Source organism: Protopterus annectens, chromosome 10.part0 (genome assembly GCF_019279795.1).
Source record: "Protopterus annectens isolate FY-2018-M chromosome 10.part0, PAN1.0, whole genome shotgun sequence".
In the NCBI taxonomy this organism is placed as follows: Eukaryota; Metazoa; Chordata; order Ceratodontiformes; family Protopteridae; genus Protopterus; species Protopterus annectens.
Window position 1 is genome coordinate 1413864270 of NC_056744.1, and position 18088 is coordinate 1413882357.

General features: G+C 39.1%; 1 protein-coding gene across 1 annotated transcript in view; it reads left to right on the forward strand.

The window, feature by feature from the left end:
* LPAR3 (lysophosphatidic acid receptor 3) overlaps window positions 1-17857 on the forward strand; it is a 510774-nt gene extending 492917 nt beyond the window's left edge. The window contains exon 3 of the mRNA XM_044086037.1: window positions 16060-17857. Coding sequence (XP_043941972.1) covers window positions 16060-16403 — 344 coding nt within the window. The 3' untranslated portion in view covers window positions 16404-17857. The remainder of the gene's footprint in view (window positions 1-16059) is intronic.
* Window positions 17858-18088: the final 231 nt, after the last annotated feature.

Here is an 18088-nt window from a genome sequence, read left to right on the forward strand (position 1 = left end):
AAAACTGTCATTGTAATTCCAATACACAAGGGTGACCGAGCTACAAAACCTGGAAACTACAGACCCATTAGTTTCAATAATCTGAAAGGTAAAACTTTGGAATGCATTATCTCAGACCTTATTAATTTGGACACTGAAAATATTTTAACCCTGGACCTTTATCAATTAAATTTTGTCAAAAGTAGGTCCTGACTTTTTGCCCTTATTAATTAATTTCTTTAAAAAGATCAACCAAGTAGTGAACAGCAGTCATGTAGTACGCACACCATATATGGTCCTGGCTAAGGCCTTTGACACTATTCCCCATGTAGTGATTATTGACAGACTTATAAATCTGAATATAAATCATTATGCTGTATGGTGGATAGCTAACTGGTTGTCTGAAAGAAGTCATGTGGTTAGAGTCACAGGTGACACTTATGAAAACAAAAAAACTTGCCAGTGGTATACCATAGGGTGCAGAGTTGGGATATCTCCTAGTTAGCATCTATTTCTCAGACCTTCAAACCAGCACTTCTGGTCTACTGTTAACTAAGTTTGCAGATGACTATAGAAACTGGGTGTTGTTATTTGATCTACAAAGGACTCATAATTGTTTCAACATAACTTAGACTATATTAAATATTGGTGCAAGGACACTGGTGTCATACAATATGAGAAAATATGCAGTAGAGTTCCTTTTGGTAAACAAACACAAAAATTCTACATCATACCATGTAGATGATACAGTCCTGTAATCAGACACTTGTAAAGATCTAGGCACTCATGTAGATAAGGTCCATATCTTTTGGCCATCATGTAACCACAGCAGTATGAATTATCTGATTTCCAATTTCAGCTCCTCTGCATCCAAAGAAGTATTAGTTATCCTCTACCCATCTCTCATAAGACCCATTACTGAATATAATGCCCCTTTCTGCATACATCTGTCTAAATATATGACTCAGCTTCAGAGATCTCTGAGATTTCTAACTAAATAATTCAGTAACCTCAGAGCCACTGTGTGGTACTCTGTGGTGATCTGCATCTAGCCTTTCAAGCCATGAAGGATCTGACCCTCCTTGACCTTTTGTACCTTTGCAGAACAAGTGGTAACTCAAATACTTAATTAAATAAATTTCTGTAAGTGCCAATAGACAGGGAATCCATATGGCAAGGCTTGTATAGGCCCTAGGGCCAATAGGCTAGTACCTACCTATGAACCTATAAGGGAAATAAACCTTCATCATCAGATAACTATGACACTGTAAAGTGATAGATTCACATCCCAGTGTATCCTCACCTCTGGAAAAAACTTCCACTACATGTCAAGCAGAGTAGCACCCTGCCATTGTCAAGGAAAACCTAGATAATTAGATTGGCAGCCTCCATTTCTCCCAGGTCTATCTCACATTATTCTTCTCGATGCTAGAAGATGCTTTTGAACATGTTTTATTTACCTAGGATTATAATGGCCTATAGACTGATTGTCTAAAACTTTACCTATTAACCTATGAACCAATGGATGGTGAAGACTAATCATTGTGATAAAACTACTGTGGTTCTCTGGGTGTCCTGCCAAATACCAGTAGTAAATAGTTTGATAAGAAATGAATCTAGTGCATTGCTATCAATTTCCTCTGACTTTAACTACTATAGAGGAAGGCAGTGGTCAACCCCAATAAAAGAGACAAATGACATGAGTAATAACTCTGCTGCTGTTTGCTATGATCATGATTAGTAATGACATAGTCAGCACTTTGTACAGTAGCAGGCTCTGTACGGTTACTTCAGGAACCACATTGTATTACATGTAGTATGTCTTGGTCTTCAGTTAGCAAGTCCTCTGATCGTTAGCAACTTTTTTTTATTTATACATTTTTGCTAGGGGGCTGATGATGTTGAATAGTTTGTGTTTCTCAACTTTGGAGTTACAACTATTTTTAGGAAGTGGTAGAATCATATGTCTCTTATATCTAGATTAATTTTGCAGTTTACTTCTGTTTATCAACTGTGTGACCTTCATGTATCTCAACTGTTTGGTATTTTTCAGAAAAGACATAATTTCTCAGTCAAATAACAGGCTGCCATGAAGTATTGAGTGATGCATTTAAGTTATGATTGTATAGCCATTCTTACAGGGCAGTTACAGGTTTAAAGCAAGTTTGTTTTTTTGAAAGAAGTTGTAATGCAGTTAACAACAGCAAAGTTCAAGGGTGACGTAGGAGTGTGTGTGTGTGTGTGTGTGTGTGAATGTGTACATGTGGGCAGTGTATGTGTGTGTGTGTGTATACATCTGCCAACTTATGACTAAGATGACCATGTGTGTATGTGCGTGTGTTGGCCTGGGTAGTCGCAGTAGGAGGGGTTAGGTAGTGGGTAGAAAATGTAAGACTCTGTGTGTGTGTGTGTGTGTGTGTGTGTGTGTGTGTGTGTGTGTGTGTGTGTGCGTGCGTGTGTGTGTGTGTGTGTGTGTGTGTCTCAGAACATTCATGTGGGTGATTGGGTGTCTTGGAACATTCATGTGGGTGATTGGGGGTCTGTGAGTCCAACCGAGAGTGTGTGTGTGTGTGTGTGTGTGTGTGTGTGTGTGTGTGTGTGTGTGTGTGTGTGTGTGTGTGTGTGTGTGTGTCTCAGAACATTCATGTGGGTGATTGGGTGTCTTGGAACATTCATGTGGGTGATTGGGTGTCTGTGAGTGTAAGCGAGAGTGTGTGTGTGTGTGTGTGTGTGTGTGTGTGTGTGTGTGTGTGTGTGTGTGTGTGTGTGTGTGTCTCAGAACATACATGTGGGTGATTGGGTGTCTTGGGACATTCATGTGGGTGATTGGGTGTCTGTGAGTCCAGCCGAGAGTGTGTGTGTGTGGGGGGGAGGGGTACCTGTCATACCTCTCCATGTCCTTGCTCAAGAATTATGGACAAATACTAAAAATAATGGGGAGACAAATCGTCTCGGTCAGTGACATTTTATAACTCTAATTGACTTAAAAACTTAATAAAGTAAGTTTTGCATCAAGATGTATTTCCTGAACAATAAGAAATATGAAACTCTAATATCTGCCATTATTGAGTTACTGTAAGCCTCTGTGATTTACTGGAAAGTCTAAACTTTTACAATGGAAAGAGCACACATATGTAGCAACTTCTCAGATGTTCTACAAACCTCTGGACGGTTGCAAGGTATAGTGCATGTGACAATTTGACACATGGGCCACTAGAGGACATTATCACTGCAGTGTGCTTTTACCACGACCTGTAAAAACAACCAGTTTGAGACATGTAAGTTAGAAGATAATATCTTCCTTAATGTCTGTCCATGAATGCCTTCTTCCATGGCAGCATAAATTGACCTACCTGCGGTAGGCACTTTATGTGACTACGGGCCTTATTTCTGAATACAAACCTCTGTCAGTGTACTTGTTCAGTCAGATTTGAGCTTTCACATGACCGTAAGAAATTCCTTTCTGATCACATATGATTTGTTTACTGAGATATGGAAATATTGCATATCTTCAGAATTACTACTATATTACACAACTAACAATAGTTAGAAATGGACAGTGATACTGGATTTTTCTGTCTCTGACTAGGACATTTCACACCATGCCGGCAAAGGAAGTATACAATGTACTGAGCTATAAGGTTCATGTAGGATGGAGTCAGATGTCATTGGTGGATGCTGATTCATGTTTTTTTCTTTTGAAATGTAGTTGTGGTCTTGAGGTTACCAGTACACAAGACTCAGTGATACCTTTGTTGCTGCTGCTTTGTAATAGGTTTGCATTTAGTGTGGAGAAATAACTCCAACAATATTTGCAGTATATAGATTTGTTTTCAAAGAAAACAGGTTAGGGCACCCACACAGTTTTTTTTTTCTTGTCATATCTTTTATGACCTTACACAATTTAGAAGAGTTAGATATATACACAGCAAGTCAGCTTGGTGGCAAATTCTAAGTCTGGCTTTGAGACACAGTGTCCTGTTCTGCTGAGCAAGCAGAGGGAGGTAGTTCCAAGGTTCCACATATGAAATCTGTATCAATTGTCCTTGCCAGATCGGTATAAATGTGATGGGGTAACATTTATGTATGTGACTGTGCTAGGTGGGTATAACAGCTGCATTTAAAATTGCACAGTTATGTTTGAAACTTTGTTTTATGGGGTACTAAAAAAATGATAGTGATGTAGTTCTTACATCCTGGCCTTACAGTATGTAAAATGAAGACACAGTCGGCCTTGGTTCTCCTACTTCCAGTCCTTAGTACTGATGTAGTTCTTACTTCCAGGCCTTACAGTATGTAAAATGAAGACACAGTCAGCCTTGGTTCTCCTACTTCCAGTCCTTAGTACTGATGTAGTTCTTACTTCCAGGCCTTACAGTATGTAAAATGAAGACACAGTCAGCCTTGGTTCTCCTACTTCCAGTCCTTAGTACTGTTACACTGGTGGGAAGATCTGCCTGTGAAATCACAATGAATGAATAATTCAGAGAGCTGCTTGGATAAAAATGTAAACAGATATTTCAGATATGCATCAGTCATTGGTTAGGATATGTTCACTATTTTTGGCTTTGCCCAGAATTCTTGCACAAGCAGGTGGACAGGTATGGATTAGAAAGTATCCTAACCATGCATTAACATCTCTGAAAAAAGGATTTTCAGGTATGCCATAGAAATATGACCTGTGAATAAGACTAGGGATATCGGGTATTTGGTCCAAAAGTGTAGCTATGCACATGCCGCATATGCTTCATTGTACAAATTTTAAAATTCATTAATTTATTTTGAGCAGTAAGATATGCAGGAATTTACATTAAAATCCCCTGATGGCACATTTACCATTAAAACTAAAAATGTCTCTTAGCAATAGAAACAGACATAGACATTTTACTAAAACAGAGTAAGTGCTTTCTTAAAAACTGAAAAAAAGAAACTAAAACAGACTATGAACAACAGAAACAGAAAAAAAAGTTTATTAAAATAGAGTTAGGGCTTTCATCTTCTTAATTTTACTGACGTCATAATTAACATATGCAGACAACTTCCTTAAATACATAGGTTCATAGATACAGAAGTACAGAGGTAAGCACTAGGTCAGCTGCCCTTGTTGCCATTTTAAGGCTATCCAATTTCCCATTTTGTGCTTGAATTAACTGTCCAGTTTGGTGTTACCCATCCTATGGTAGGTAATTATAGGCTCTATATTTGATAAACGACATCTTCGAAAATCCTGGAACTTGACATGTTTTTTTTTAAGATCGTGGTACAGTGAAGATGGGAATATTTGCCCTTTCCTCACTGGAGTGTGATCTCAGAGTTGGAATATATATTTAACAGGGGGTGTGAGGTGTGCAGATCCCCACAATTGAGGTTTCGAGTTCTAGGATTTTTGGTGATATCAGCATTCGATTAGATAAACTTTCGTTTATCTAATATAGACCCTAATTATATATTTCCCCTAGTGAGAATAAGTACCATAGATAATTTGCATGGGATAAAGCATTTAGGAGCTGCCTCTGTCCATTAATTGTAGTACAGGAGGCATTCCAGGGGTAAATGTTTTGTTTCCCATCCATAGTTCCAAGGTTCGCTTGAATAAGGACAGGGATGAACTTTGTTTTATATGGATGGGAAGTCTGTTCCAGAGCAGTGTTGTTCTCTTTGAGATACATCTGTCCCTCCAAAGTGTTCTGCGGAAGTTGCAGAACAGGTTTAGATCCTTAGACTATTTCTGATGCCATTTGACTTGCTGATGTGCAATAAATCCAGTGGTATTGGGTCAGAGAATGCCTTGCATTCCAGACACTGGTCACCTCTTGGCAGTCTGTTGGATACTGAGTATAGTGACAGGGGTTTGAATGAGTCCATTTAGGGCATATTGTTTAGACCTTGGATCCTTTTAGTAAGGTATCTCTATGGAAATCCTGGTTGTTGCATGTGTCTGTACAAATACATGTCAAAGGGAGCATTATACTCATGTACAAATACATGTCAAAGGGAGCATTATACTCATGTACAAATACATGTCAAAGGGAGCATTATACTCATGTACAAATACATGTCAAAGGGAGCATTATACTCATGTACAAATACATGTCAAAGGGAGCATGATACTCATGTACAAATACATGTCAAAGGGAGCATTATACTCATGCACAAATACATGTCAAAAGAAGCATTATACTCATGTACAAATACATGTCAAAGGGAGCATGATAGTCATTTACAAATACATGTCAAAGGGAGCATTATACTCATGTACAAATACATGTCAAAGGGAGCATGATAGTCATTTACAAATACATGTCAAAGGGAGCATTATACTCATGTACAAATACATGTCAAAGGGAGCATTATACTCATGTACAAATACATGTCAAAGGGAGCATGATACTCATGTACAAATACATGTCAAAGGGAGCATGATACTCATGTACAAATACATGTCAAAGGGAGCATGATACTCATGTACAAATACATGGCAAAGGGAGCATGATACTCATGTACAAATACATGTCAAAGGGAGCATGATACTCATGTACAAATACATGTCAAAATGAGCATTATACTCGTACAAATACATGTCAAAGGGAGCATTATACTCATGTACAAATACATGTCAAAGGGAGCATGATACTCATGTACAAATACATGTCAAAGGGAGCATGATACTCATGTACAAATACATGTCAAAGGGAGCATGATACTCATGTACAAATACATGTCAAAGGGAGCATTATACTCATGTACAAATACATGTCAAAGGGAGCATGATACTCATGTACAAATACATGTCAAAGGGAGCATGATACTCATGTACAAATACATGTCAAAGGGAGCATGATACTCATGTACAAATACATGTCAAAGGGAGCATGATACTCATGTACAAATACATGTCAAAATGAGCATTATACTCGTACAAATACATGTCAAAGGGAGCATGATACTCAACAACTGGCATAATGAGGGCTGAGCAAAAGGAGACAATAATGTTCCTAGATCTAGACACAATCCTGTTGTTTATAAGCTGTGCAATATAGAAGGGCTTTTTATGACAATAGATATATGTTGATCAAAAGTTAGTCTTTGTTCTCACAGGTTCACAAATCACAATTATCTGGGTCAACATTTAGGATGTATTGTCAATGTGGCAGTTCCCTGGGGTAGATGACTTCTCAAAAGATGCAGTAATGCATTTTTTGGCATTTAGTTCCAGTCCATGATTTTGGCACAGAACATTCCTCCACGATGGCTAAATAACAGGGGATTTAATGACTGCTCCTGGCTTGCAGTCATCTGCAAACTTAAGTCAGCCAGAGTAACATAAAACCACATATTACATAACTAGAAATATTTAATAAAATTAATGCATCAATGCCTTTAATTTCAATATACATTTAAAATTCATTGCTTCATTCAACCATGGATAATTAAATGCATTTCATAAAGTCTGACACTTGAAGTCTCACACATTCTCTTGCACTGTGACTAAAAATACATATATCTGACCAGGGTTTTCACTTGTAATGCTGTCAATATTGTTTATTTTGCATTGTGCTCAGGGTGTAATAAATTTTGCATAGGGATAATTAAATACAATAAGGACATGCATTGAAATTAATGTATTATACCGGCACAAAAAAGGTGTGTGTTAAATGTAAGACATTTTTGTTTTTTGTGCTTGTTGCAGTTGATTTGCTGTGACGGAGTTTCAATCTTTGTCAGAGACCCTTCCCATAATGACAAATTCCTTGTGACACTAATTTTGAAATTTTGGAAATCTACGTCAACATAAACAAAATCAGTTACCACTTCATAGCCAGCTACAGTTCTCTATCCATGTCTGCCACAGATCACAATAGCTTCTTTCATGCCCCAGATAATTTCCTTATAAAACCTAATGTGTTTGATCTAGGTGACTTCAGTTACCCAGCAGTAAACTGCCTTACTTACACTACAAATTAAAAGTATGCCCAGTGCTTGTTTGAATATGTAAGTGTGACCCCACTAAAATGAATGGTAAACATCCCTACTAGTGTACATAATATCCCTGATTTTGTCCTTACTGATGTTGCCATCGTTGTACAACTCCACAGATGTTTGTCATCCATCACTGAAATAGACCAAAAAATTGTGACCCTGGGAAAACACCTTTTTTCAGTAGTTGTTCCAGTAACAGCTATTGAACTGAATCATTATTTTCACAGCAGAAACTGTTCTACTGAGTTGCTGTTTTTATTTTCCACCTGTTCTTATATGTTCTATCAAAGTATGTTTGATGTTCATCATCTTCTTTCGGCTGTTCCCATTAGGGGTCGCCACAGCGGATCACCTGTTTCCATTTCTTCCTGTCCTCTGCATCTTGCTCTGTCACACCAACCACCTGTATGTCCTCTCTCACCACATCTATAAACCTTATCTTAGGCCTTCCTCTTTTCCTGTTACCTGGTAGCTTCATCCTTAGCATCTTTTTCCCAATATACTCTGCATCCCTTCTCAGCACATGTCCAAACCAACGTAATCTTGCCTCTCTGGCTTTGTCTCCAAACCTTCCAACCTGGGCTGACCCTCTAATATACTTTTTCCTAATCCTGTCCACCCTCATCACACCCATCGCAAATCTTAACATCTTTAACTCTGCCACACCCAGCTCAAACTCCTGCCTTTTTGTCAATGCCACTGTTTCCAACCCATATAACATAGCTGGTCTCACTACCCTCTTGTAGACCTTCCCTTTCACTCTTACAGGTACTCGTCTGTCACAAATCACTCCTGACACTCTTCTCCACCCACTCCATCCTGCCTGTACTCTCTTCGCCACCTCTACTCCTTGCATCCTCACCATTCCTCTACCCTCCCTCTCATTCACACACATATATTCTGTCTTAGTCCTGCTGACCTTCATTCCTCTTCACCCTAAAGCATATCTCCATCTCTCCAGGGTCTCCTCCACCTGTTCCCTACTCTCACTACAGATCACAATGTCATCTGCAAACATCATAGTCCATGGGGACACCTGTCTGATCTTGTCTGTCAACCTGTCCATCACCATTGCAAATAAGAAAGGGCTCAGAGGTGATCCTTGATGTAACCCCACCTCCACCTTAAATGCATCCGTCACTCCCACCGCAGACCTCACCGCTGTCACACTACCCTCGTACATATCCTGACGTTGATTGGTAGTTGATTTTTACATGCCGAGTTACCAACCCTGATGCACAACCTTCAACGAAGGTACGCCCATTCACGCATGTCTCCACGCAGAAGACGCTCTAGCTGAGAATCGAACTGGACAGCATCTTACTGTGAGGCGACAGTGCTACCGCAGCACAGATATAATCACACAAGCCACACATACCAATACATAAACACAATTTAGTTTGCTTTGCTATACTGGAAAGGCTCACCCAGACTTTGCTACAGTTTGCTGTGAGGGAAAGGTTAGTTTGCTTTTTATTTGTTGTATTTTGTATTGCCTTTTTCTATTTTGTATACTGTGATTTGTTTTCTTTACACTGTGTTTTACTTGTATTCACTTTTAACTGCATCTTAAAACTTGAAAAGAGACCACAGCTCTGTCTCTTGCAAGTCAGACAGAAATTTTAATTTTTACCACCCTCCCCACTGGTTACTGTTGTGTTATTAAACACCACTGTCTTTCTAGTTGCCTGTCCCTTATGTTAATTTGACCATATATCTCATTTCCACTCTGCTTTTACTGGCTGGTGTGAGTAAGCACAAAATTATCATTTTGTGAAATCACTCCCCTTCAACTATTTAAATTTATTGACCATCCTACTGTATTCCAGAATATAAAAATGACCACCCCCTTTCACTCTATCTTGCTGTTTTAAAAATAGTGACTCTCCACTAAAACTTAACTTTTTAGACAGGTAAGACGTAAGTTACCTACTTTCATATCTAACTGCTTTAGTGCACACTGCACTGTTTAGGATCAACCATTTTTTTATTCTTACCTTTAAGCATCTATTGGAGAGCCCACATTCTGCCTTTCAGTAGACATTTTGGGATTAGTGCTTCTGTTTTCTCCTGGTGAGAGAAGAAGTACAGTTACATTATTTCCTGCAACTGCTGCTCACCAGAAAGCTTAATAACTGCTTTATAGGTGACAGCTTGGAATTTGTGCTTATATTCTGATCCTGGTGAGAGTAAGAGCAGAGTGCATTGATTTCTGACTCTTTCTGGTTGGAGAGTGAGTGTCTGTGCTTAATGTACCTGATTGGTCTGGTTGCTGTTCGAGGTATCTACCAGAGAAAGGCATCATCTGGGACAAGACTGTGGATCACCAAGCAAGCTGTGGCCTGCTTCTCTTCTTGGGATTGGTGCTAACATTTTGCTTCTGGTGAGAGAAGAAACAAAGTAGTATTGTATCCCAACAGAGTGAAGCTGTGCTGAGACCAGTATTAGTAGTAGCCAGGCAGTAGCCATTCATGTGACTCCCTTCTTTTCATCAATCTTGACAAGCTAATTCTTTGTTTTTCAGTAAGTACTGTTTGATTTCTTTCCGCGGTGGTGGTGCTGCGGTAGCGTTGTCGCCTCACAATAAGACGCTGTCCGGTTTGATTCTCAGCTAGAGCGTCTTCTGCATGGAGACATGCGTGAATGGGCGTACCTTTGTTGAAGGTTGTGCATCAGGGCTGGCAACTCGGCACGTAAAAATCAACTGCCAATCATTAGCGGACCGGAGTTCTGCTCTGGCGACCCCTAACCGGGAAAAGCCGAAAGACACAACAACAACTGTTTGATTTCTTTCTAATTACTGAATATCTGCCTAAATACTTCATCCTTAAATTTTCGGGGTCTATATATTAGTTTCCCCTTAAGTGTTTGGCAGTGCTCTATACAGATTCAGACAACTTGAGTGACTTTTTTCCTGTAAAAGCACAATTAAAATTTCTCCAGTATCTAGTTGCACACAGGACAACTAGTTTGCAGTGACAAGCACTATCCACATAGTTTCAAACCAGATACTCCTGACAGTGATTGATATTCTCACTCCAACAGTCTAAGCAATAAAAAAGGGTCTATTCCCGTGGATATGAACTCTCCTACTGTCTCCATTACTAGCTTGGTTGATATGGGCATCCTGAGGCAATGCAGAAATTGCCTCATCTTTACTGACAACCAATTAATTCTCAAACAATCTGATACAGTATGTGAGAGATGTATTTACACAACATCATTGGAGGAAAAGTTCTGACATAAAAGTATTCCTAAAGTCAATAAGGTTGTCAGTAGTACACATGCTGTACCTATCACACACAATTCAAAGAAGACATATAGACCCACATATACTGAGGCACTTACATGTAACCTTCCTAAACCACAAAGACCTCCTAGACAAAGTACACATAAGAAATGCCCTCAGCAGCCCCAAACACACTCTTTCAAAACAACACCCACATCAACATATCAGGGGCTAGGATCTGCCACATTATGCATACACTCAGGTCATTGGATCACAATTACCAATATGACTCAGTCATAGTCCATGTGGGAGTAAATGATCTGAGACGTACCTCCCTCAACTGTATGAAGAGAGACATCATAGAGCTCTCGGAATATGTGTCTCAGGCTGGTATGAGCCTAGCATTGAGCAGCATTTTACCTTCTCCAAGGATGATGCCACAATAAGAACAAAAGATGATTGACTTTAATAATTGGCTTAGTTTCTGGTGTCATTCTAAGGGGGTGCAATATCTGTCAGCATGGAAGGAGATGGTCAACAGACCACTCTGCTTTGCCAGGGATGGTCTGCACATCTCCCCTCTAGGCTTTTGAATATTAGCTAAAACATTGTCTTCCCCCATAGTGCCTATTTTAGGCAGTGCCAAACTGAATGTACTTCCAACATAGCAAATCAAAACCAAGAAAATCTAACGGTATTACTGCTCATTGCTAGGAATTTAAACAAAAAGCTCCACTCCCTGGAAGCTCTCTTTACCCTAGAGAATACTGATGTCTGTGCGGTCTCTGAGACGTGGTTTAAAGAAGCAGACAGTACACCAACAGTGCAGGGTTATAATGCCTTCCAAACATTTAGACCAGCTACTTCACAGGCAGGGACTAAAGGTGGAGATGTCTCTATTTACATAAAAAATAAATACACTTCAAGGCTGGTCAAACAGGACAATGCACTTGAGCTGCTCCATGTTCAAATCACCATAGGTAAAATCCAATACCACTTCCTTGCAAGCTATAGGTCCCTCTCTATGACCCAGGAAACCCATACCATGTATTTAAACTTATTAGAAACACTAACCATCCAACCCAATACCATATTCATGGGTGACTTCAATTACTCCACTATTAACTGGGAATCCTATACAACATCAAACATACATGCACAGAGATTCCTGGATTTTGTAAACACAAACTCCCCAGACCATAATCAATAAACCACTAATATGGGAGAGTGCCGCACACTCCCTACTGTAGTGACTTCCTGGTAAGGTCAGACCACAAAATGGTCTCCTTTGAAGTAAAAATAAAACCTTGACCCCCAGCTAAACCGGGAATATTCAGGAACTATTCTAAGGTTAACCTCCTGCTATTAAGTGAGAACCTGGCAACATTTTAAGCCCCTATACACCCTGAGAACACTTCTGCCTATGCAGAGCTGCTCACATAAACCCTGTACAAGCATGTTAATAGCTGCACAGAGACAGCTGTACCTACCAGGAAGAAGTACAGAACTAACTCAAAAGACAAGCCAGTCTGGTGGAATCACAAAATCAATCAGATGTATAATAGGAGGAAGAAAATCATGGAAAAAATTAGGCGGTGCAGTGCCCAGCAGGATAAAAGCACACTCATTAAAATAACAAACAACGTAGAGGTCAAATAAAGTCTATCAAAGCCAAATTTGAGGTAAGTTTGGCCTCCCATGCCAAGGACAACCACAAAGTATTCTTTAGCTATGTCCACAACCTCAAAGGTTATACACAATTGTGTGCAGAGTTCATTGTAAATGGAGCCACCTATACTGAAGCAGAAGATATAGCAAACCTCCTGGCTGATAAATTCAGCTCCAACTTTACTCCTTTCTCCCCCTTAACCTTCCATCAGGAAATATCATTAAATATAACTCCCCTACTCTCACTAGGGAACAGGTCCTTAATGCTCTCTCTAAGACCAAGAACACTGCATCAATGGGACCAGAAAATATCCCAGGATGCCTTCTAAATAACATGATCTATCAGGGCCTCTGGAATTATTATTTAACTGTAGCCTCCAAACAGAATGGAGAAAGGCAACAGTCATCTCTCTGCACAAAGGTGGGCCATCTACAGACCGTGTAAACTACAGACCCATAAGTCTCACTAATCTTATATGTAAGGCCATGGAAAGAATTATCATGGAGATGATCAATAGAGATATAGTAAACCTCCAGACACTGGACCCAACCCAGTCTGGTTTCATTAAGGGCAGATCATGCCTACTCAACATGTTGGACTTCTTTGAGAAGGTCACCAAAGCAATGGATGAGGGCAAAATCGTTCACACTGACTACCTTGACCTGGCCAAGGCATTTGACACAATACCCCACTCGGGCATTGTTGACAAACTCAAGAGGCTAGGTACAAACCCATAGGTCAACCGGTGAATAGCCAACTGGCTCACAGACAGGACCCAGGAAGTTAGAACTGGAGAGTCCCCCCCTCTATAAAGAGGCCAGTCACAAGTGGAGTCCCTAAGGGATCAGTCCTTGGACCACTACTTTTTGACTTTTACTTCTCAGAAGTCAAGGACAATGTCAGTGGTCACTGGCTGACTAAATTTGCAGATGATTGCAAATTAAGAGCTGTCACTGAATCTCACACTGACACAAATGTTCTCCAGGAGGCGCTGACACAGACAAACAACTGGTGTCAGAGTCATGGACTAAAACTAAATGCCAAGAAATGCATAGCAGTATCCTTTGGGAAGTCATCCATCCATGGTAACTATCACATTGACAACACACCCCTTAGAGTTGACCCAGTAGTCAGGGACTTAGGGACACACATAGATAGTAATCTAGCCTTTAATTATCATGTGTCTACAGTAGTGAGGAAATCATTCAATGCTGTGTAACTTATAAACAAAGGTATGGCATCTAAGTCCAAGGAAGTCATTGTTCCACTGTATTTGACAGTCATCAGACATATCATTGAGTACAATGCCTCTTTGGTATGTACCTAACCAGGCATATCCAACAGCTGGAATGTCCACAGGGGTTCCTCACTAAAAGAATACAGGGCATAAGTAATATGTCCTATGCAGACCGCCTCAAGGCTCTATCCCTGTATTCTGTCTCCTACAGGCTTTTTATGGGAGATCTATGTCTGGCATACAGGGCATTGTCAGACACCACTCTGATGGACCTGCTGGCTATCCACAAAACAAACAGTACCAGAATTACCCATTCTAAAGACTTAAACCTTACCTGTGATATAACTAGGACCTGCTGGAGAGATAGGTATGTATACCACAGACTACCCCATCTATGGAACAGGCTCCCCATCCATGTGAACCAGAGTTCCTCCCTAATCCAATTCAAGTGTAACTTGGTGAATTGGATGGGAAACCAGAAATTCATCCCTGGTTTGGCACCTCTGTCTCCGATGCAAACAGGTAACCTGTAAATGGTTAATCTCCCAGGCCCATGCTTACACTTATCAAGGGTATCAGACCTTGTCAGAGATTTGGGATGCATGGCTAGCCTTAAAAAGGTCCTTGTGGTCATTAGCCTAGTAAACACCTATGAACCTATACAAAAATGAATCCCCTTCCATATCCATCATTCTTACATTAACCTGTGAACACTGGTTTTCACGCACACATAATCATGTCACTGATGAGATATTTGTTTGTCCAAAAATTTCTGCATTGATACCAACTTCCACTTATGTTCCAAAATCTCAACTACAAATCTCTACCAAATGTAGATCTCTTTACTAAAAGCAACATTTGGTGTTAACATTTCTTTACATTCAACAGTCTACTATGAGCAGATTTGACAAATTCCAACAGTAGAAATTGTGTCAACAGCAAATGTATTCCATTTAGTACACAGTAATTATATTTATATACATATGCATGTTTATATATCTCTATATGTATATATATATATATATATATATATATATATATATATATATGTAGTGTATGTGTGTATATGTATATATTTGTGTATATATATATATATATATATATATATATATATATATATATATGTGTGTGTGTATGTGTCTGTGTGTGTGTGTGTGTGTGTGTGTGTGTGTGTGTGTGTGTGTGTGTGTGTGTGTGTGTGTGTGTGTGCACGCGTACATATATATATTCACTTCAGAATGTCAAATTTCCAAAACTTCGAATTTCATCTGAAATCTTGAAACTCTGAAATGAATAAAAAAAATTCAAAACCAAGTTTCTCAACATTTTTGCAGGGAGGAAAACTCGAAAATCATGATCAAGCCCATATGATCGAGTTTTCAGAAACTCAGACATCTGAAGGAGGGTTAAATTAATTGTGTGAATACCTTAAGTGAGGGATTCTGCAGGGGGGCAAGCCCTCTGCACCCCTGCTGCTTACATATATGAACTCTGAGATTGTGCTAAAGCGGGGAACAGGACATTTCCCTTTTCCTCACTGTAGCGTGATCTCATAGTTGGTATATTTAAGTAGTGAGGGGTGTAGGGGGTGCAGGGGTCTTCCCCTCTGCATAAACGTTGATAAAGTTATTTTTTTTTTTTTGGATTTATTTTGGAATGTTAGTATTCTGAAACTTCGATCATATGGTCTCAACCATATGAAATTCGAAGTTTTGGTAATTCGACATTCAGAAGTGAATCCATCTATACACACACACACACACACACACACACACATATATATATATATATATATATATATATATATATATATATATATATATAGCCATATACTGTTTATTTGAATATAATACTACCTTTGAATTTAGTCATGAATATTAAGCATGTTGACAGAGTTTCAAAGAAAAGTCAGACTTGATGCATGTTCGGACATATCCCATTTTAATGCTGTTATTATCTTTTCAGGTGCCTTTGTTGTCTGCTGGACCCCTGGCCTAATAGTACTCCTGCTAGATGGTCTAAATTGCAGAAACTGTGGAGTGCAACATGTGAAGAGATGGTTCCTACTTTTGGCTTTGTTAAACTCTGTCATAAACCCAGTAATTTATTCCTACAAAGATGAGGAGATGTGGCGTAGTTTAAAGAACATGATCTGCTGCGTGTGCACGAATGAAGGCAGAAGGGTTTCCTGGGCACCTTCATTAATCCTGAACAGAAGTACTGATACTAGCAGTCATTGCAATGAGGAAAGCCTCAATCGGGGGCCAATGGCCAATGGTGAAAGCTCCTCTAATTGTGAAAAATCATGAATGTTTTAAAATCCTTCAGTGGCAGTGAATGAAAAACAGATTGGACAACCTGATAAAAATGTTCATTGTACAGCTTACTAAAAGGTTCAGACTGTGACATCACGAACATACATTTCAGTGCACTAACCTGCACTTCCTTCATAAATGCACTTGCTGTCTGAAGTGTTTGATGGCTGTACCTCAGGGTCATAGAGTAACTGAAAGAACTATATACCTTATCGGTGCTTAGTTGTTCTAACACCTGTGTTACTTCTTATACATGAGAGGATTTGCTTAACACAATATCAGGATCTATTCCATTTCCTTTAGGAGAGATGTGGATTTTAAAAATGTTTTACTTCACGTGCATGTCTTACAAGATCATTTGACATATTAATCCATTTACAAGGTCGATTTTCTTCTGACCTGTGTAATTCCAGGTTTTTAGCATGGATACGTAGTACCAGACTCATTAGAAATAAAACTCAGATAAAAGAAAGGATTTCAGGAACAGTGATATATAGTGACAATGGCGATTAAGGAATAAGTAGGAAAGTGCAGCATCTTTTATTTAATTCTGTGCTTTCGCTTTCGTTGGAACTCAGTTATCTGGTACAAGCTGGGCCTGCATTGTTCTGCTGTCCATAAATCAGACTTAAGAAGTCTTGCAAACTACATTTAATGTAAGCAACAAAATATCCTGTGGCAGATGTCCAGATATGCAGAGTGTACAAGTCTAAAAACAGGTGTTACTTTTGCACTGAAAAAGGCAATTAGCACTCTAGTTTCCATTGTGATAAAAGTGTAATAAGATAAGAATATTGTAAGAACTAAGTACTGTAAGTTATTGTGTATTATTTTATGGTTAACAACTCTCATTTTCTCCCTGCCATTTCCACTTTGATATTTGCAGTCCTATGTGACAAATAACTAAAGCTGTGATGACTGCATACTTCCCAACAAGTGATTTTTCAGCCCTTCTCAGAAACAACAGTGTAGTTAGCTGAATCTTAACACTGCATTCATCCAGCACTGTACTTCACATTTGCTATCTGATTTATGAAGAAAGTTGCTTGCATTTGGTAGCCACATTAAATACCTCCCCTGAATGGAAAGGCAGAAGTTCAAAGTACGCTTATGCTCCTGTGGTGCTTTGAAATGTGACACCCTGACTCAAGCTACCACAAGCAAAGCCTTAACTGCAGTTGACTGTGATTTCAGGACTTTTCCTTGGCAGCTGCAGCCACTAAAATATTATTCATACACTAACCAAATATTACTCAGAGGACATTTGTATAAATAAGGGTGTTGAGGCAGTGGCTTGTTTTGTACAGTATTTGTTTTACAACGCATGTTGCAGCATGTTAATTCTTTTTATAGAATATACTGTGTGGAATCTTCTCAAAACTCTGAAATAATGATGCTGTATTAAACACAGCCCCTTCTGACATGAATTAAATGTTTTTGGTGTGGTCTTCAATCTAGTTAAACGTGCCTACATTGGAGTGAATACATGTGTTATTTTTAATACGTTTCAGCAACAGAAATTCACATACAAAATGGGCTTATATAAATGAGATGGGCTTCAGAAGAAATCGGAAAAGGCAAAATTCATGGAAAGCAGTATATTGGTAAATTTTTGCATTAGTTTGTTGAAATTATAAACCCTTTTATAAATTTATTTTATTGGCTGTTGTAAACTCGAA